The 15645-nt window shown below is 54.1% G+C and overlaps 1 protein-coding gene across 4 annotated transcripts in view; it reads right to left on the bottom strand.

Annotated features, from left to right (window-relative positions):
• The window catches only part of ZFYVE28 (zinc finger FYVE-type containing 28), a 114445-nt gene that overhangs the window by 23811 nt on the left and 74989 nt on the right, over window positions 1-15645 (bottom strand). For 2 of the 4 annotated variants that reach the window (XR_006775739.2, XM_045774761.2), the window contains exons 7-9: window positions 8764-8865; window positions 1800-3071; window positions 47-108 (exon numbers count right to left, since the gene is read on the bottom strand). Coding sequence is in view for 3 of the 4 variants with exons in the window: in XM_045774761.2 (XP_045630717.2) it covers window positions 47-108; window positions 1800-3071; window positions 8764-8865 (1436 nt within the window). In the remaining variant the exon portion in view is untranslated. The remainder of the gene's footprint in view (window positions 1-46; window positions 109-1799; window positions 3072-8763; window positions 8866-15645) is intronic. The other 2 variants (XM_045774760.2, XM_087864342.1) reach the window with 1 other exon arrangement.

Here is a 15645-nt window from a genome sequence, read left to right as displayed (position 1 = left end):
TGTTTTTCAAATTGAAAGGTAAACTAAAAAATTTAAAAACTGTTACCTTTAGGAAGAGCAAGGTGAAGAGATAAACTTCTCTGGATACACCTTACTTCATAGATTTGACTGGGAACCAAGCAAATATTTGAGATAATTATACAATTAAATTAAATGTCAATGGCCATCTCCATGCATCTCGTGCTACATGGGGTAGAATGACCTGCTGTAACAGCGGGCGCGCAGTCGCAGAGAGAGGCACGGTCTCAGGGGAGCTCACAGTCCCGTGACTGCACAAGCCCTAAGGACAAAGGAGCTGGTTAACCAACTTTTGGGCCACAATGAGGCTGGCAAGGAAGTAGGGAACGCGGAGCCTCGCGCACGACCGGTGGGGGCACGCACCGCGACGGCTCCAGGGAACAGCTGACAGCTCCTCAGCCTGTGATCCACTCAGTGCCCTCCTGCGTACGCACCCAGAAGAAAGACAGCCTCTGACCACACAGGAGTGTGGTCACGCAGAGCTGCGTGTTCATGACGGCAACACGTACACACAACACCTGGACAGAACACGGCCTGTCTGTCCAGCGGAATGTTATTCAGAAACAAAAAAGGAAAGATGCCCCACGACGTTTGCTCCAACACTGATGAGCCTTGAAAACATCACGCTCAGGGAACAGAGACAGGCATAAAAGCTCATGTATTGTGTGATTCTGTGCATGGAACTGTCCAGAAGGGGTAAATCCGTGGACACAGAAGTTAGTGGTGGCCCGGGGCTCGGGGAGGGGTGGGGAGTGACTGCAGACCCCACGCGAAGCTGCATATGGGGGACGTGGAACGGCGGCCCTGATGCCCGTGGGGTCCAGGCCAGCCCCTGTCACACACTGCCTGAATCCCCCTCCCCATCCTCCCACCTCCTGCCGGCAGACACAGCCGGCAGGGCCCTGGTGGGAGGACCAGGGGTTGTGACAATACGACAGTCACATGCGAGTCCAGCACCCCCTTTCCCAATGCTGAGGATGCAGCAGGCGCATGGCGGGTGTGGGGGCAACGCTCACTGAATCTGCTTCGTCATGATAGATCCAGGGTGCAGGGAGCAAGGGAAGGGAGAGTGGCCTTGAGTCAGAAGAGGTGGGCAGGTGCCAAAGGCCCTGCAGAACGCCCACCCACCCACCCTTCCTGGTCTGCTGCCTCTGGAGGAGAGCACAGGAGCTCCCCTGGGGAGGAGGGGGGAGAGGAGAACAAAGTCCTGGGGGCACTGCCTGAGAACATACCTAGGGCGAGCCCAGGGCGGTCCCAGGATCCCAGCCGGGCCCCCAGGGGCGCCACACTCACGGCTGAGCGTCTGCACAGATAACTGCAACCCCACCTGAACTAAGCAGCCACACAGGTCAGGTGGGGGCTGGGCCAAGGCCACGACAGTGAGCAAAGTGGAAAGCACGCTCAGAGGTGGCCACTGCCCAGTCCCGGAGCCTGCCCTGCCCCCAGACAGACATGGATCACCTGGGGCCAGGATGGGCCACGGGGGAAAGGGGGTGGGACGAGGGCTTGGCGCTGTGCCCACATCACCTGAAAGGTGCCTGTAACATCAGAAGCAGAGCGGTCGGGCTCACTGGGGGACATTTCTCCGCTGGACTGAGCGACTAGGCCCAGGAGGGCCTGATACATGCTGCTGAACTCCCTGCAGCGTCAGTCCCCGACCAGCCACCACCCACCTCCCCCTCCCCCCACACACCTGAGAGCCCCGTGGAAGTGCCTCCACACTTAGGGAATGAGCCCTGAATGCAAAGAGGAATCCAGGCGCAGCCAGAGCCGGCTCTTACCTGGAGCCCGACTGGTGCTGAGGCTCCTCCTCGGCCGCCTCTCCCTGCTGACTTTCCCCCCTGGCCTTCGAGGGCTGCCCCTTGTCCTGCGGTCCAGCCTGAGGTTCCCTGTTCAGACTTGCGCCATTGCCCACTCCAGGTGACCTGTCTGCTGAGTCCAGCTGAGGCCCCGAGGTGTGTGTCAGGCACTTGGAAGTAGGGGCGTCCTCTGAGGGCAACGCCTCCAGCACAGGCCGGGCCTCCTCCTGTCTCTCAGCTGGACCCTTGGCGCTGGCCTTGGCGGAGCCAATGTACGAGGCGCTGATGATGCTTCCCGGGCCACACTTGTCCCGTAGACTCTGGGCGGTGGCGTCCTCCCTGCCGCCCCCACAGCCCCCGCAGCACACACAGGAGTTAAGGAGGCAGCTGGTGGCCGCGGTGCTGAGTTTGTGGGAGCCACCATCTGTCCCCTCAGCCGCGGGCTCTGACAGGGAGATGCCATCTCCAGAAGCTTCCGGGGCGGTGACGGTAGAGTCCATGGCGGGCGTCGACTTGGGATTGAAGATGACGGTGGCTGAGAGCTTCATGCCCCCTGTCCGGTGGGCGATCATCTCGGCCGTCTCTGCGGCATCCACGCCCCCCTCCCAGCCATCCAGGTGCGGCTGCACGTCCAGGCAGCTGCAGGAGTTGGGGCCCAGTGCCCACATCTTGTCGTGAGGGACGTCATTGTTATTGCTTAGGTCCCCCTCCTCTGCCTCGGCAGGACTGCTGACCCCTGCCTCTCTGCGCCCCCCGCCCTGCCCCCTCTCCTGGGGGTCAGCGCTGGCGCTGCCCACCCACCCAGACGGGCCGCCCGGGGCCTCTGCGGCCCCCTCCACGTCATCCATGAAGAATACCCTTCCTTCTTCCTCGTAGCTGCCCGGCCGCAGCCGTGCGCTGCCTGGGGATGCCTCCCCACGGGGGCTGCCCTCCACCCCTGGCCTGTGCGCCGGGGACTGGCAGGCGCTGGGCGGGGAGAGGAGGGACGACATCTCGTCCCCAGCCCTGTGCACCATGCGGTTGAGCTGCTCCAGCTCCTGGTCATCGTACTGCATGGAGCAGGCCAGCTCCGCTTCCGGGTTTTTGGCCTTGGCTGAGAGCAGCTCCTCGGCGGGAAGGGGTGAGGGAAAGGCGGGTGCCAGGGCTGGGGGCACCTGAGCGTCTGCCCGGATGGGGAACTCAACATCTTGGGAAATGCAGAGGTTCCTTTCTAGTGTGTGAAGCTCGTCCTCAGTCAGGGTCTGCAGCAAATCCCTGCAAGCATCAAGACAAAAACCACAGGTGAGGGTCCCAAAGGCCACACCAGCCCCCTGGCCGAGAGCGGACGCAGCGTCCTTGACATCTGCATCAGCAGAGAAGCAACAAGCTATCGGACCCTCGCAATGAAACGCACAGGGCACCTTCCTGCGCCAGGAAATGAGACGCACGGTCCGCGGGGATCCTCCCAAGCCGCGGGTTGGAGAGCGGCCGTGCGGATGGTTTCTTTCTTAAAAGTGAGGCTCTGAAAACTCGTGTGGAAAACAAGGCAGCCCTGGTTCTTAGGGATGTGATCATTGCATCAAGAAAACCTTTTAGGAGTAAAAACAAAATGTTGGTTCACATATAGGCTCTCACTGCACACATTTCTTGAGCGCCCTCTCTGTGCCAGGCGGGGAGACGTGCAGGCACAGCTCAGCCATATCACGCCCTTGGGGGCCACATTGGAAGATGCAGGTAATAAACACTGTCTCTGTGAATGATGATTGCATCACAACTACAGCAAAGGAAAATGCCTACGGGCAGGAGGGCACAGCAACACACCTGACTTAGTCTGGGGAGGCTTCCTGGAGGAAGGGGTACCAAACCAGAGCCCTGGAGGGAGTTAATGTGGCAATGCCTGGGATGAGTCGGGAGCAGCTCTGGACAGATGTGCTTTGCTCTCTGCCAGCGCAGGTCTGAGTCCAGGTTAAAGAGTCCCGTGCAGTCTTGGAAATGCACAGAAAGTGTACTTCCCAGAAACATACAGCTGGTGACTCTTCATAAACTGAGTGCGCCCAGGCAGAGAGCACCCAGATCTGACGGCAGAGCGTGAAGCAGGCTCGCAGGCCCTCACAGGCCCTCCCGCTCACGCCCCGCCATCACCACCACCTTGACTTGCAAAGACAGAGGCCGTCTTGCCTCTTTTCGTCCCCTGTGTCAGTGGGAATGTGCTGTCCACTCTCTAGAGGCAGCTGTGTTTGGCAATGCACAGGAAATGCGGGGTGCCCAGTTAAATTTGAGTTTCAGATCAACAACAAATACTTCTTAAGCATATGAGTATTTTTTAGAATACGGTCCCAAATGGAGAGCATGTGGGACATTCTTGCACTAAGAAAGTGTTCACTGTTTATCTGAAATCCAAATCCAATAGAGGGTTCCACTGGTTTTATCTTGCTGGATCCGCGACCCTACTTGGTGAGGCTCGGTGCTGTCCATGGTCCGGTCTCATGGGTAGGAATGTTCCACACCTGTTGGGCTCTGGCTGCGCCCTCACGCTCTCTGAGCGCCTCCCTCGGGAACGCACACTGTGCACCCCGGACGCCCCCCCGCGGCTCTCAGGCCTGCGCGCAGGCACCGCCAGCGCTCGGGCGTTTTCCACGTTCAACTGCTTAGCCCGCTGACGAATGCGCAACGGCGTACACGCTTGGCTGCCCTTCAATGTGCCCTGTGTGAGGCGCTTTCAGGTCTTCTGCCCATTTTTAGTTGGGTTATGTCTCTTGTTCTTACGGATGGACAGGAGTTCTTTATGTTTTGGACTTGAGTTCTTTGTTGGGTATGTTCTCCAGCTCTGGGGCTTTTTGCTTCCTTCTCTTAATGGTACCTTCTGAAGAAACGAAGTTTAAATTTCAATAAAGTTCAAAAAGTCACATTTTCCTTGATGTACTTTTCTGTTTAAGCAATCTGCCTACTCCACGGTCACCAAGATGTTCCTGCCGTTCTCCTCTGCAGTCTTCATTGTCTTACTTTCCACGTGTGTATCTGCGATCTCTACGCAGTTGATTCTTGTGTGTGTTTGTGGTAAGGATCCAAACATGTTTTTCCTTACCTGGATATGTGCTGACTCGGCCCCTTTACTGGAAAACAGCAACCATCCCCCACTGCCCTGTCTCCTTTACCATAAATCAGGGAGGCGCAGACGTGTTGGTCTGTTTCTAGGCTCCGTTCTGCTGACGGGGTCGGAAGCCACTCCATCCCTGCATGGCTGTCGGCTCTGCTACAGCAGAAAGCACACGTGTTCTCCACTCCTACATGGACTCGCTCTCTCTTTACCTCTTCAACATTTATGTTAGTAACGTTTCATAACATACAACGGAGGGCTTAGATAACTTTAGATTTAGGCTTGCACAGCTGATATGTACTGACATTATTGCAGGAGATATTTAAATTTTTTATTGTGATAAAATACCTATGACGTGAAATTTACCATCTTAACCATTTTAAGTGACACTTCAGTGGCACTGAATACATTCACATCCTAGCGCAACTGTCACCTCCATCTGCTCCTAGAACGCAGTCATCTTGTAAACCTGAAGCTCTGTCTCCACAAACACTAATGGCACGCTCCCCTCCCCCGGCCCCTGACACCCACCACCCGTTCTCTGTGTCCATGATTCTGACTAGTCTAGGTCCCTCAGATAACTGGAATCATACATAGTTTGTCTTTTTCGTGGCTGGCTTATTTCACCAAGCACGTCCTCGAGGTTCATCTGTGCGGTGGCCGGTGGCAGGAGTTCCTTTTTATGCTGAACAACATTCCCTTGTGTGACGGACCACATTTTGTTTATCCACTCATCCATCAGTGGACACTTGGACTGCTTGCACGTCTTAGCTGCTATGAATTATGCTTCTCAGAACACGGACATACACATATCTGAGATGCTACTTTCAGTTCTCTTGGGGATATACGCAGACATGGAATTGCTGGGTCATCTGACAATGCTGGTTTTCATTTTTTGAGGGACCTCCACAGAGCTCTCCCACAGCGGCCATGCCATTTTGCACTCCCAGCAGCAGGGCACAGGATTCTAATTTCTCCACATTCTTGCCAACACATGGTACTTTTATTGTTGTTTGCTTGGGAGGCCATCCTACCGGGTGGGAGTGGAAATTCTTTGTGGTTTTGATCTGCATGTCTCCGACAGGTAATGGTGCTGAGAATCTTTTCATGTGCTTGTTGGCCATTCATACATCTTCGGAGAAACGTCTGTTCAGATCCTGTGCCTTTTTGAATCAGGTTGTTTGGGTTTTCTTGTTGAGTTTTAAGAGTTCTCTATAGGCTCTGGATATCGATCCCTTATCAGATATAAGATGTGAGAATATTTTCTCCAACCAGTGGGCTGCCTCTTTACTCTGTTGAGAGTGTCTCATGATGCACAAAATTTAAATTCTTTCAAGTCCTATTTGTCTATTTTTTCTTTTGTCTCCTGTGTCTTTGGTGTCCTGTCTAAGAAATCATGTCCAAGATGCGAGGTGATAGAACACTTGTCCAACATAGTTTTGTAAGACTCTTACTGTCTCAGGTCTTACATGTCTGTCCTGGATCCACTCTGAGTTAATTTTTGTGTACGGTGTGACAGGAGGATTCAACTTCATGCGTGTGTGTGTGTGTGTGTGTGTGTGTGCATGTACACGCATGTCTCTTATCAGATTAAGAAAATCCTGCTGACTCCTAATTTGCTATGAGATGTTTTTATCATAAAATAGGTATTGAATTTTTCAATTCTTATACTGTAATTTCAAAATGATTTGGTTTTTCTTCTTCCTCTTTTAAAAAATGAATGTAGCAAAACGTTGATTTTAGTTTCAAATGTTAACGATGCTATGTGTAATCTGAACTCCACAAGACATGGCCAAGATTGTTCTGCACGACGCACACTTATTCTCGTCCACCCACATGGATTTCTTCAGTCTCTCCTGCATTTCCACATTTGTATCTGGGCGTTTGCCTTTGCCAGAAGAACTCCAATTACCTCTTCTCCGTGGGCAGGCCGCTGCTGTATCCCTTCAACTCTCTGCTTTTCAATAACTCACCATTTTGCCGTCATGGTGCACGGAAGTTTTCTTCCAGCACTTGAAACAGCATCACTCTGTTGCCATCAGGCTCCCGCTGTTTGTTTGTTTCTCAGGTGACAGCTGTCAATCTTACGTTCTTTTCCCAGAAATAGGTCCTTTTTCTCTGGCTGTGTTTAAGATTTTCTTCTTGTTTGCAGCAGTTTTACTGTGATAGACCTACGTCTGCTTATATTTATCTTCCTTGTAGTTCTTGAGTGTCCTGGGTCTGCAGACAGAGATTTCTCTTCAGTTTTGGAAAATTCCTTCCTTTTCTCTTTTTTAAGATTTTATTTTTTTTAAGTGATCTCTCCACCCAGTGTGGGGCTCAAACTCACAGCCCTGAGATCAAGAGTTGCACGCCCCCTGACTGAGCCAGCCAAGTGCCCCTCTTCCTTCCGATTCCAATCATGTATGTCAGACTTGAGAGCATATCCCACCTGTCTCTGATGCTCTGGACCGCTCCCCCAACCAAGTCCCAGCACCCGGGGCCGCCCCCCTCCATCCCCACGCACTGGCCCTTCCCCCACAAGGCACCCTGTCTGTGCCCCATGCCCTGCTCTTCCCATCAGCCATCTCTCCTCTTTCATCACCAGAAGGCCAGGGAGGACGGCAGCAATTGCCTCTGGGTCCAGGGTCACAGTTTGCCCAGAATGCTCACGGCCAGTCCGGGCGCGAGCGAAGCAGCAGCAGCCATCTCTCAGATGGGCCACGATCTGGACCAAGCACCCATCACAGGACCCAGGCTGTGCCTCGCCCACCCCCTGGCCAGTGACTCTCCGAGGACAACCCAGCCGTCTGGTTCACAGCACTTGTGGTTCCTCATGGGGCCAAGGGCAGCTTGGAGCAGGGGACTCTCCACCTGTCTGCAAGAACTGGCAGCAGGAAAGGAAAGCTGGCCCGGGGCTGCCCTGGGCTGGGCAGTCCTGCTGGACCGAGGAAGTCCATGCAGGGGTCCATGGGGTCATCAGCTCCACCAAAGGCACGGAAGGGAGCTTCCAGAGACCGGGGCCACAGTAAGAAAGACCTCGGAGTCCAAGGCCACAGGGCCAGGGAGGAGCTCGGAGGACCAGGGCCCAGAGCCTCCTGCTGAGCCATCCGTCCAGGAGGCTACGGCTGGGTGCTTTCAGCTCAGAGGAGCCGCCCCTGGGGAGAGTTCCACGCCGGTGGGAAGTGAGGGTTTGTCGGGAGGTGCAAGGTGGAGGGGGCTGGCTTGAGGCCTGTTACAGCTGAAGGCTGAGGGGATCCCCTTAGAGCAGAGGACAGTCACCCACACCAGGCACCACCAAGCTCACAGGGCAGCACACAGGGGGCCGAGGCACAGGCCAAGTGAGCCCGTTGCCTGGGATCCCTGGAGGAGCCAGGGCAAGCCGCAGCATGGGACAGGTGCTGGTGCTCAAGAGAGTTGGGCACTTCACCCCTACACTGGTGGGAGCACCCACGAAAACCCCGTCCCTGCTTGGGCCAGGGGACAGCCCTCCCCTGCAGGCTGTGTTGTCCTGGGGGCACCCACATCACCCCGTTTCCCAGCCTCTCCCTCTCACACAGAGGGCCCAGCGCTGGAGCCCTCAGCCATGGCGGCTACGGTCATGTGACCTTTGTACCTAAAGTCATACTGTTACCGGCCAAGAACAAAGAGCTTGGTTCTGTGGGGAGACAAGCGTGTGGGGCTTTACATGGGGGCTCTCAACATTATAAACCAGTAACTAAAGCCAAGGACCAAGGTTGCAGCACCTCTGACTTGGGCAGAAAGAACTGGGAAGAGCCCCACCCGTCCTCACAGAAAGCAGGGCTGGGGGCCAGCAGGGACTTCAGTATTCCCTTTCCGCCCCTCCCCTATGACCCTTCCCCCACCCTCCCCAAGCACTGCCCCCCCCACCTTATTTTCCGCAGCAACGTGTGGAAGGGCCGGAATAGCTCGGACATGTCTTCTGCCTTGCGGTCCAAGTTCAGGGGTCCGTCCGCGTAGACCACGAGGCCACTGCATTCAAGACAAAAGCCACGATGGCGTGAGGCCCTGCAGCCCCTGGGGTGAGCGCAGACCCCAGCCAGGGACTCTGAGACCACACACACCTCACCTCTTATGATTGAATCTTAAATATGTTTGGAAAAAAGCTCTGACAATTACTCAGAGTTCGTCATCTTCGGAAGCTGCTTAGCTGATGTTCATTTGAGGGTTCATAAAATAATCATACAATGTATCTGTTCACATCACTGCTGCAGTCGGATAAACCAGCTTCAAGATTTGTCACGAAAACCACCTCCCTGAAAACGGAAACTTTGGATTTGTGTTTAAGTTTCACACACGTGCAGAGGCCTATGAGAATCAGAGGTGCGCCGTCTACTGCAGGCGGGACAGAGGAGTGGGAAGTGAGAGCCGGCGGCCCGGCGGCCCTGCCACCCTCCCGCCCACAGCCCTGCCGCCAATGCACGTAGATGCTGAGCCTCCGGGGCTGGGCCCTGGTGGGGATCCCAGGAAGGCTGGAGGAGCATCTCAGGGACCCTTGGCACAGGGTGGGACTTCTCACAACGTGGCCTCCAGGCTGCCCTCCCAGCCTCCCACGGGACTCCCAGACTCGGACCTTACTCACCCCCATCCACACCTGAAGCTCAGAGGCTGCCCTGAGTGAGTCCTTCCAACTCACTGACCACAGCCTCTCCTGCCTCCTGGACCCACAGCACGCTGTGACAATCCAGTCCCAGTCCCCCCTGCCCTGCCCATCCGGAACCCTGGGAAGCCCCCCACAGTGAGCTGTGTGCTTCGTGCCCCCCCCCCTTTGCCCAGCCTGTCCCTAAGCCTCCTTTCCCTCCTAGAGGTTTGGCTCATGCTCCATCACCCGTCAAGACTGGAGACAGCCTTGTCACCCCCAGGCGGGATGCACTCTCTCTCCCCTGACCAGTGGCTGGTGCCCCATCTGGCTCTGTTCAAATACCCCTCCAGAGGGTCCCAGTCCCACAGGCAGCACCTCATTCATTCCCTGTGGCGATCCCGCCATGCACTGCACAGTCCTGCCCAGCTCTGAGCATGCCCCACCATCTTGTCCAGATCTGCTCTCCAAAAGCAAACCCGTCTCTGGAAGACCCTTCCGTGGGTGCCTCCTCCTGGGGCTCCCAGGACCAGACAGCTCACATCGAGGTGCCCAGGGAATGAACACTCACACACACAGCGCCTGCTCCTTGCTTCCTTGTCAGAGCATGGGGGAGGGACTCATGAGTTTGTTTGCATAAATGGGGAACTGCCCCCATGTCTGCACTGGGGTCAGGTCATCACCCTCCAACATGGAGTCCTCATTAGCTCAGAAATGCATCCAGTGCAGGGAGAAGAAAATGGTAAAACTGAATGGACTGTTTCCCCTTAAAAAGATCAGATTCCATGTGCACAAAGAAAGATTCATAAGTCACAGGAAAAACATAGTCTGTGCTACCTCCTGGGGCAGCAGGAGGGTCGGGGCTGCCAAGAGCAGCTGTCCTGAGCACAGGACCGGACGGAGAGCAGAGGACACCTCGGCCAGCCTTCCATTCCTTCTAGTCTGTTCTATGGGTCTGACATGAGCTGACAGTTCTGGTTAAATTAAGTGTTCGAGGGACAACTTCCCAAGATAGAACCTTAACTACACGTGTGAATCAGTGGTCTTGGCACAAAGGCCATGAAAACAGGCAGAAGGGGGGGGGTTGGGCCCAGGCTTCCTGGCAATCTCGTCCTTCAGAAAGTAGCAAAGGGGGCAGGGAGGGAGCCCGACTCCTCTCCTGGGTCCCAGGGAGGACACCGGCTGCCCCATCAGTACCATGAGAACCAGGCCTGGGGCTGACCATGGCTGGTCTGAAGCCTCAGGAACAAACCTATTACTTAGGAGGGTTCTCAACACGGAATCTCCACAGGTCACACAGGCCCGTGCTCCTGCCACTGCCGAGGAGGGGCAAGGCAAACCCCGGGCTGAGCCTGGCAGAGGTGGAGGGAGGAGGGGCCTGCTGGGTGCATGCGGGGTCCAGGGGGGTGGGCTGGCTCAGTCAGGTGGGCATGGGGAGGATACCCAGCATGAGAGGAAAACTGAGCCCCCACTCCCATTCAAGTTACCTTTCCACTGTCCTCATAATGTCCTTTGATGCACAAAAGTTTTTAATTTTAATGAAGTTCAATTTACCTATTTTTTCATTTGTCATTCGTGCTTTTTGTGTCAAATCTAAGAATCTACTGCTGAGCCAGAAAATGTGAAGATTTACCTCCTATATTAGTCAGAGTTCTCGAGAGAAACAGAACCAATAGGGTGTATGTGTGGGAGTATGTGTGTGAGTGTGCGTAGGGAGAGGGGAGAGAGTTTTGGTTGGTTGGTTGGGTTTTTTTGGGTTGTTTTTTTTTTGGAGAGAGTTATTTTAAGGAACTGGTTCACACGACTGTGGATGACAGCCACGTCCAAACTCTGCAGAGTGGGAGGGCAGGCTAGAGACCTAGAGACTCAGGGAAGAATTGATGCTGCAGCTTGAGTCTGACGACAGTCTGGAGGTAGAATTCCCTTACTTGGGGAACTCTGTCTGTTTTCTTTTAAGGCTTTCAACTGATTGGGTGAGACCCACTCACATTATGAAGGATAATCTACATTGCTCAAGATTTAAATGTTAATCTCATTTTTAAAATATCTTAGGGCAACATCCAAACAGGTGTTTGACCAAATATGTGGATACTGTGGCCTAGGCAAGTGGACACATAAAATTAATCATCACAGGGCCTAACTCTGTTCTTCTGTGTATGACTATCCAGTTGTCCCAGCATCATTTGTTAAAGAGACTAACTTCCTCATTGAATGGTCTTGGCCCCCTTGTCAAAAACCAGTTGGCTATAGATATTTGGCTTATTTCTGTTGTCTTGATTTTTTTCCGTTGGTCTATCCTTCTGATAGTACCACATTTTTGATTATCATAACTTTGTAGTAAGTTCTGAAATCAAGACATATGAGTTCTCCAACTTTGTTTTTCTTTCTCAATATTGTTTGGGCTATTCAAGGCCCATTGTGGTTCCATATGAATTTGAGGATCTTTTCTGTTTCTGCAAAAAAAAACAAAATAGCCAAGGTAGTTTTTATAGGAAATGTATTGAATCTATATATAACTTTGGGGAGTAGCATCATTTCAACTACAGTAAGCCTTCCAATCCATGAACATGGGCTATCTTTTCATTTAATTGGGTCTTTAGTTGTTTTCAAGAATGTTTGTCGTTTTCAGTGTACCTGTTTTCCACTTCCTTGGTTAAATTTACTCCTAGGTACTTTTTTCTTTTGGATGTTATTGGAAATCTCTTCTTTAAAATATTTAAGTATATATGATGGAATATTATTTGGTCTTAAAAAGGAATGAAGTTCCTACATGCTGTGTGGATGAACCATGAAAACATGCTGCTCAGTTAAACAACCCAGACACAGAAGGACAAATATTATGTGCTTCAACTTACATGAGGTCCTTAGAGGAGTCAAACTCATAGGAAAAAAGTAGACTAGAGGGTACCGGGGGCCGGGGGGGGGAGCAGGGAGTTAGTGTTTAATGGAAACAGAGTTTCCATTTGGGATGATGGGAAAGTTCTGGAGACGGTGGTCGTAGTGGTACAACAATATGAATGTGCTTAACGTCACTGATGTACATTCAAAAAGGGTGAAAGTGGTACATTTTGTGTTATGTCTGTTTTACCACACCAAAAATTTAACATTTATTGCTTTGATTCTGTTTACAGAAGTTATAGCTATCATGTTAAGAAGTCTTGTTAAGTAGAGACACAGTGTTTGGTACAATTTTTCATACTCAACACACTAGGACTGTTTTTCCATGGCTTTTAGGATTTTTCACCAATGTTACCTAAAGTGGCTGGAGTATTGTTTTTAAACAATCCCTTAATTCTGGACACCCACCCCCTCAGATTTTCATGATTAAAAATAAACTTCAGTAAAAATCTTTGTAAATACAGCCTGTGCCCTGTCAGGTCAATGCAACCAAATTCTGCGAAAGTTGTGCCACCACCTGCCAAGCGCTAAGGACTCTGAGGGAAAACAGGCCGTGAGCATTCCTCACAGTAGCGCTGCCAGGCTCGTGGGGAGATGCGAAAATAACACAAATCCCATTTACATGAAATATCACAAACAGGCAAATCTACAGACACAGAAACAGATCTGTGGCTTCCTTACGCTGGAGAGCCAGGATTGTAGGGGTGGAGGTGACAGCTGGGGGGGAGGGGTATCTTTTTGGGGTGATGAAAATATTCTGAAATTCATGGTGATGGTTGCACTACTCTGTAAATTTACTGAAAACCACTGAATTATACACTTCAAGTGGGTGAATGATGTGGTGTGCCCGTTATACCTGAATAATGTATTTTAAAAAACAAGAGTCTAGAGTACACATGCAACCTTGCTAGAGGTAAACACCTGTAGGAGAAGGGGCTGCAGGTGAGGCAGGTTGTGTGGAAACTGGGAGACTGGGAAGGAGCTGGGCAGGGGGTGTCTCTCGTGGGGAAGCAGGTTGACAAGGAAACAAAGGGAGGCCAGAGACCTCCATGGGACAGCAGCTTCTGGAAAATTCTGGTGGTAAGACTGAAGGATGGATGTGGGTGGGAGGGGGAGGGAAAATGAGAGAGAGGAAGAGATGGCCCTTCTGGGGGGAGGTGGAGAGAAAAGGAAGGGGGAAGGGGAGTGAGGGGACGAGAGGGGAGGGAAAGGAGGAGGAAGAGGAGAGGGCAGAGGAGGGGGAAGAGGGAAGGGGAGAAGGGGAGGGGAAAGGAGGGGGAAGAGGGGAGAGGAGGGGAGGGAAAAGAGGAAGAGGGGAAAACAGAAGGGGAGGGGAGTGAGGAGAGGGGAATGGGGGAGGGGGAAGGAGAAAGAGGGGAAGGGGGAAAAAGGGAAGGGGAGGGAAGGGAGAGGAGGGGAGTCAGAGGAGGGGAAGGGGAAGAGCAGAGCTGGCCCTGTTGCGGGAGGGGGGAGTGGGGCAGGAGTGGGAGTGGGAGTGGGCTGCAGCTGGAGCGGGAGCAGGGTCTGGGGTCTTGGTGGTTCTAAGCAGGTCAGCCTGGGATGCAGCTCGGGAAGAGGGTGTCGCTCTCACAGTGCAGGGGGCAAGTGTAGAGGATGGAGCAGAGGCCAGGGCTGGACCAGCAGTGGAGGGGGGTGGTGAAGGGAGACTTGCAGGCAGGCCCAAGTAACCAGGTCCACCCCATGGGGTCACTCACTTGCTTCTGTTAATTTCTTTATTCATCGACACCAACTGTTTTAAGATAAATCCTCAAGTGGAACCACTGTGTCACATTCGGAACCTTGTGGAGTCTCAGTTTCCCCCAGGACGTGTCCCCCGCGTCTCCACCACCAGCAGGGATGTGATGCTAAGTCAGGGGGGCCAGGCCCCGGGAGCGCAGGGGAAGTGTGGACGGTGGGGCGCAGGGCCCAGGGCTGGCACCCGAGGTGGCTGTGGAGACCAAACCCCTCCCCAGCCCCGTGGACACCCTGTACCGGGCCTGACCGGCCTCCTTCTGAACCTCCTCCTGAACCTCCAGGACCCCCCCCCCCACAGCCCTCCCCCAACCCTGCCAATCTCTCAGAGCTCAGCTTACCACCTCTGCCTCAGGCAGGCCTCCCCAGGGCCACAGAACCCAGTGGTCATCAGGTACGGGCAGGGCTGGGTTGTGCCCCCTCTGGCCACTCAGCACCTGTCTCCTTGCCTGTGTTGGGGCCATGCCACCTTGGAGGGTGTGCTGTTCCCGGGAGAGCTCAGAGCTGGGCGGGTGGGAAGGGGCTGGAGCTTCTGGAGGCAGAGGGAGGGGCTGGAGCAGCAGAGAGGCTTCACCCCCAGAACCCCCTCTGTTCCAGTGCTCCCTGAGTGTCACCTGGAGTCCCAGGAACCCACTTCACAGATGTGACCCTGGAAGGCTGCTGTTCCCAGAGTGTTGCTTTATGGCCGCACAAGTCCCGTGGCCTGCCCCTTCTCCCTCCAGCCAGAGGTGCTGCCTCCGCCCCTTTGCACACACTGTCTGCCCAGCATCCACCCCAGCTTCTGGAGTTCTGCTCCAGGACCCGGGGAGCCTCCCCTCATGCTCGCAGCTCTTGTTCACTCTAGAGGGTCTCTGCTCCAAGCTCCTATCCTATCCCAGCATCCAGAACACTCTACGGCAACTGCTTGTCTCTCCTACCTGTGCACCTGCCCCGTGGGCATCCCAGTATCCCTGGGGACAAACACAGGGCCAGGTACACAGCAGGTGCTCAACACATGCTTGCTGGGCCGATACAGGACCGAGCAAGTCCTGGGCCCCATCCTGTGCAGCTGTCATGTTGCCGTGGACAATGAGGAAGGAGCGGGGGCTTCAGGCGCCGGGGGAAGTGACCCTGAAGGGGGCGGCTCACTGCTCTACCCCTCCTTCCGAAGGATGGAGAATTTCAGTTGCAGCCTCATATACCTCAGAGCCCCAGACACACAGCCTGGCTCTGGGGCTAGAGCCCCGTCTCTGAGGGAGGGCTGGTGAGGGTCTGAGGTGGACCTGGGGTGGCCATCATGTGGCCACCCTCCTGGCCCAGCCAAGCCGAGCACCTCTTCTCCCTAAACTCTGGGCTTTGGGCTCCTGCATCTGTTTCTACTTCTTGGCCGTCCTCCCTGCACCTCCTCTCCCTTCGCTCCAACTCCAAAACCTGCCTCCCTTCGCTGTGACTCGGAGCCTTCCCTCCTGCCCTAGGGGACCCCAAGGGGACCCCACGCAGTGCTGCCAGGAGGGGGGCACAGGGACAAAGGCGCAGCCCATGCG

This window comes from Ursus americanus, chromosome 8 (genome assembly GCF_024610735.1).
Source record: "Ursus americanus isolate L20-20 chromosome 8, mUrsAme1.1.p, whole genome shotgun sequence".
Lineage (NCBI taxonomy): Eukaryota > Metazoa > Chordata > Mammalia > Carnivora > Ursidae > Ursus > Ursus americanus.
The sequence above is the reverse complement of the archived record's forward strand: the minus strand, read 5'-3'. Positions and strand labels throughout refer to the sequence as shown.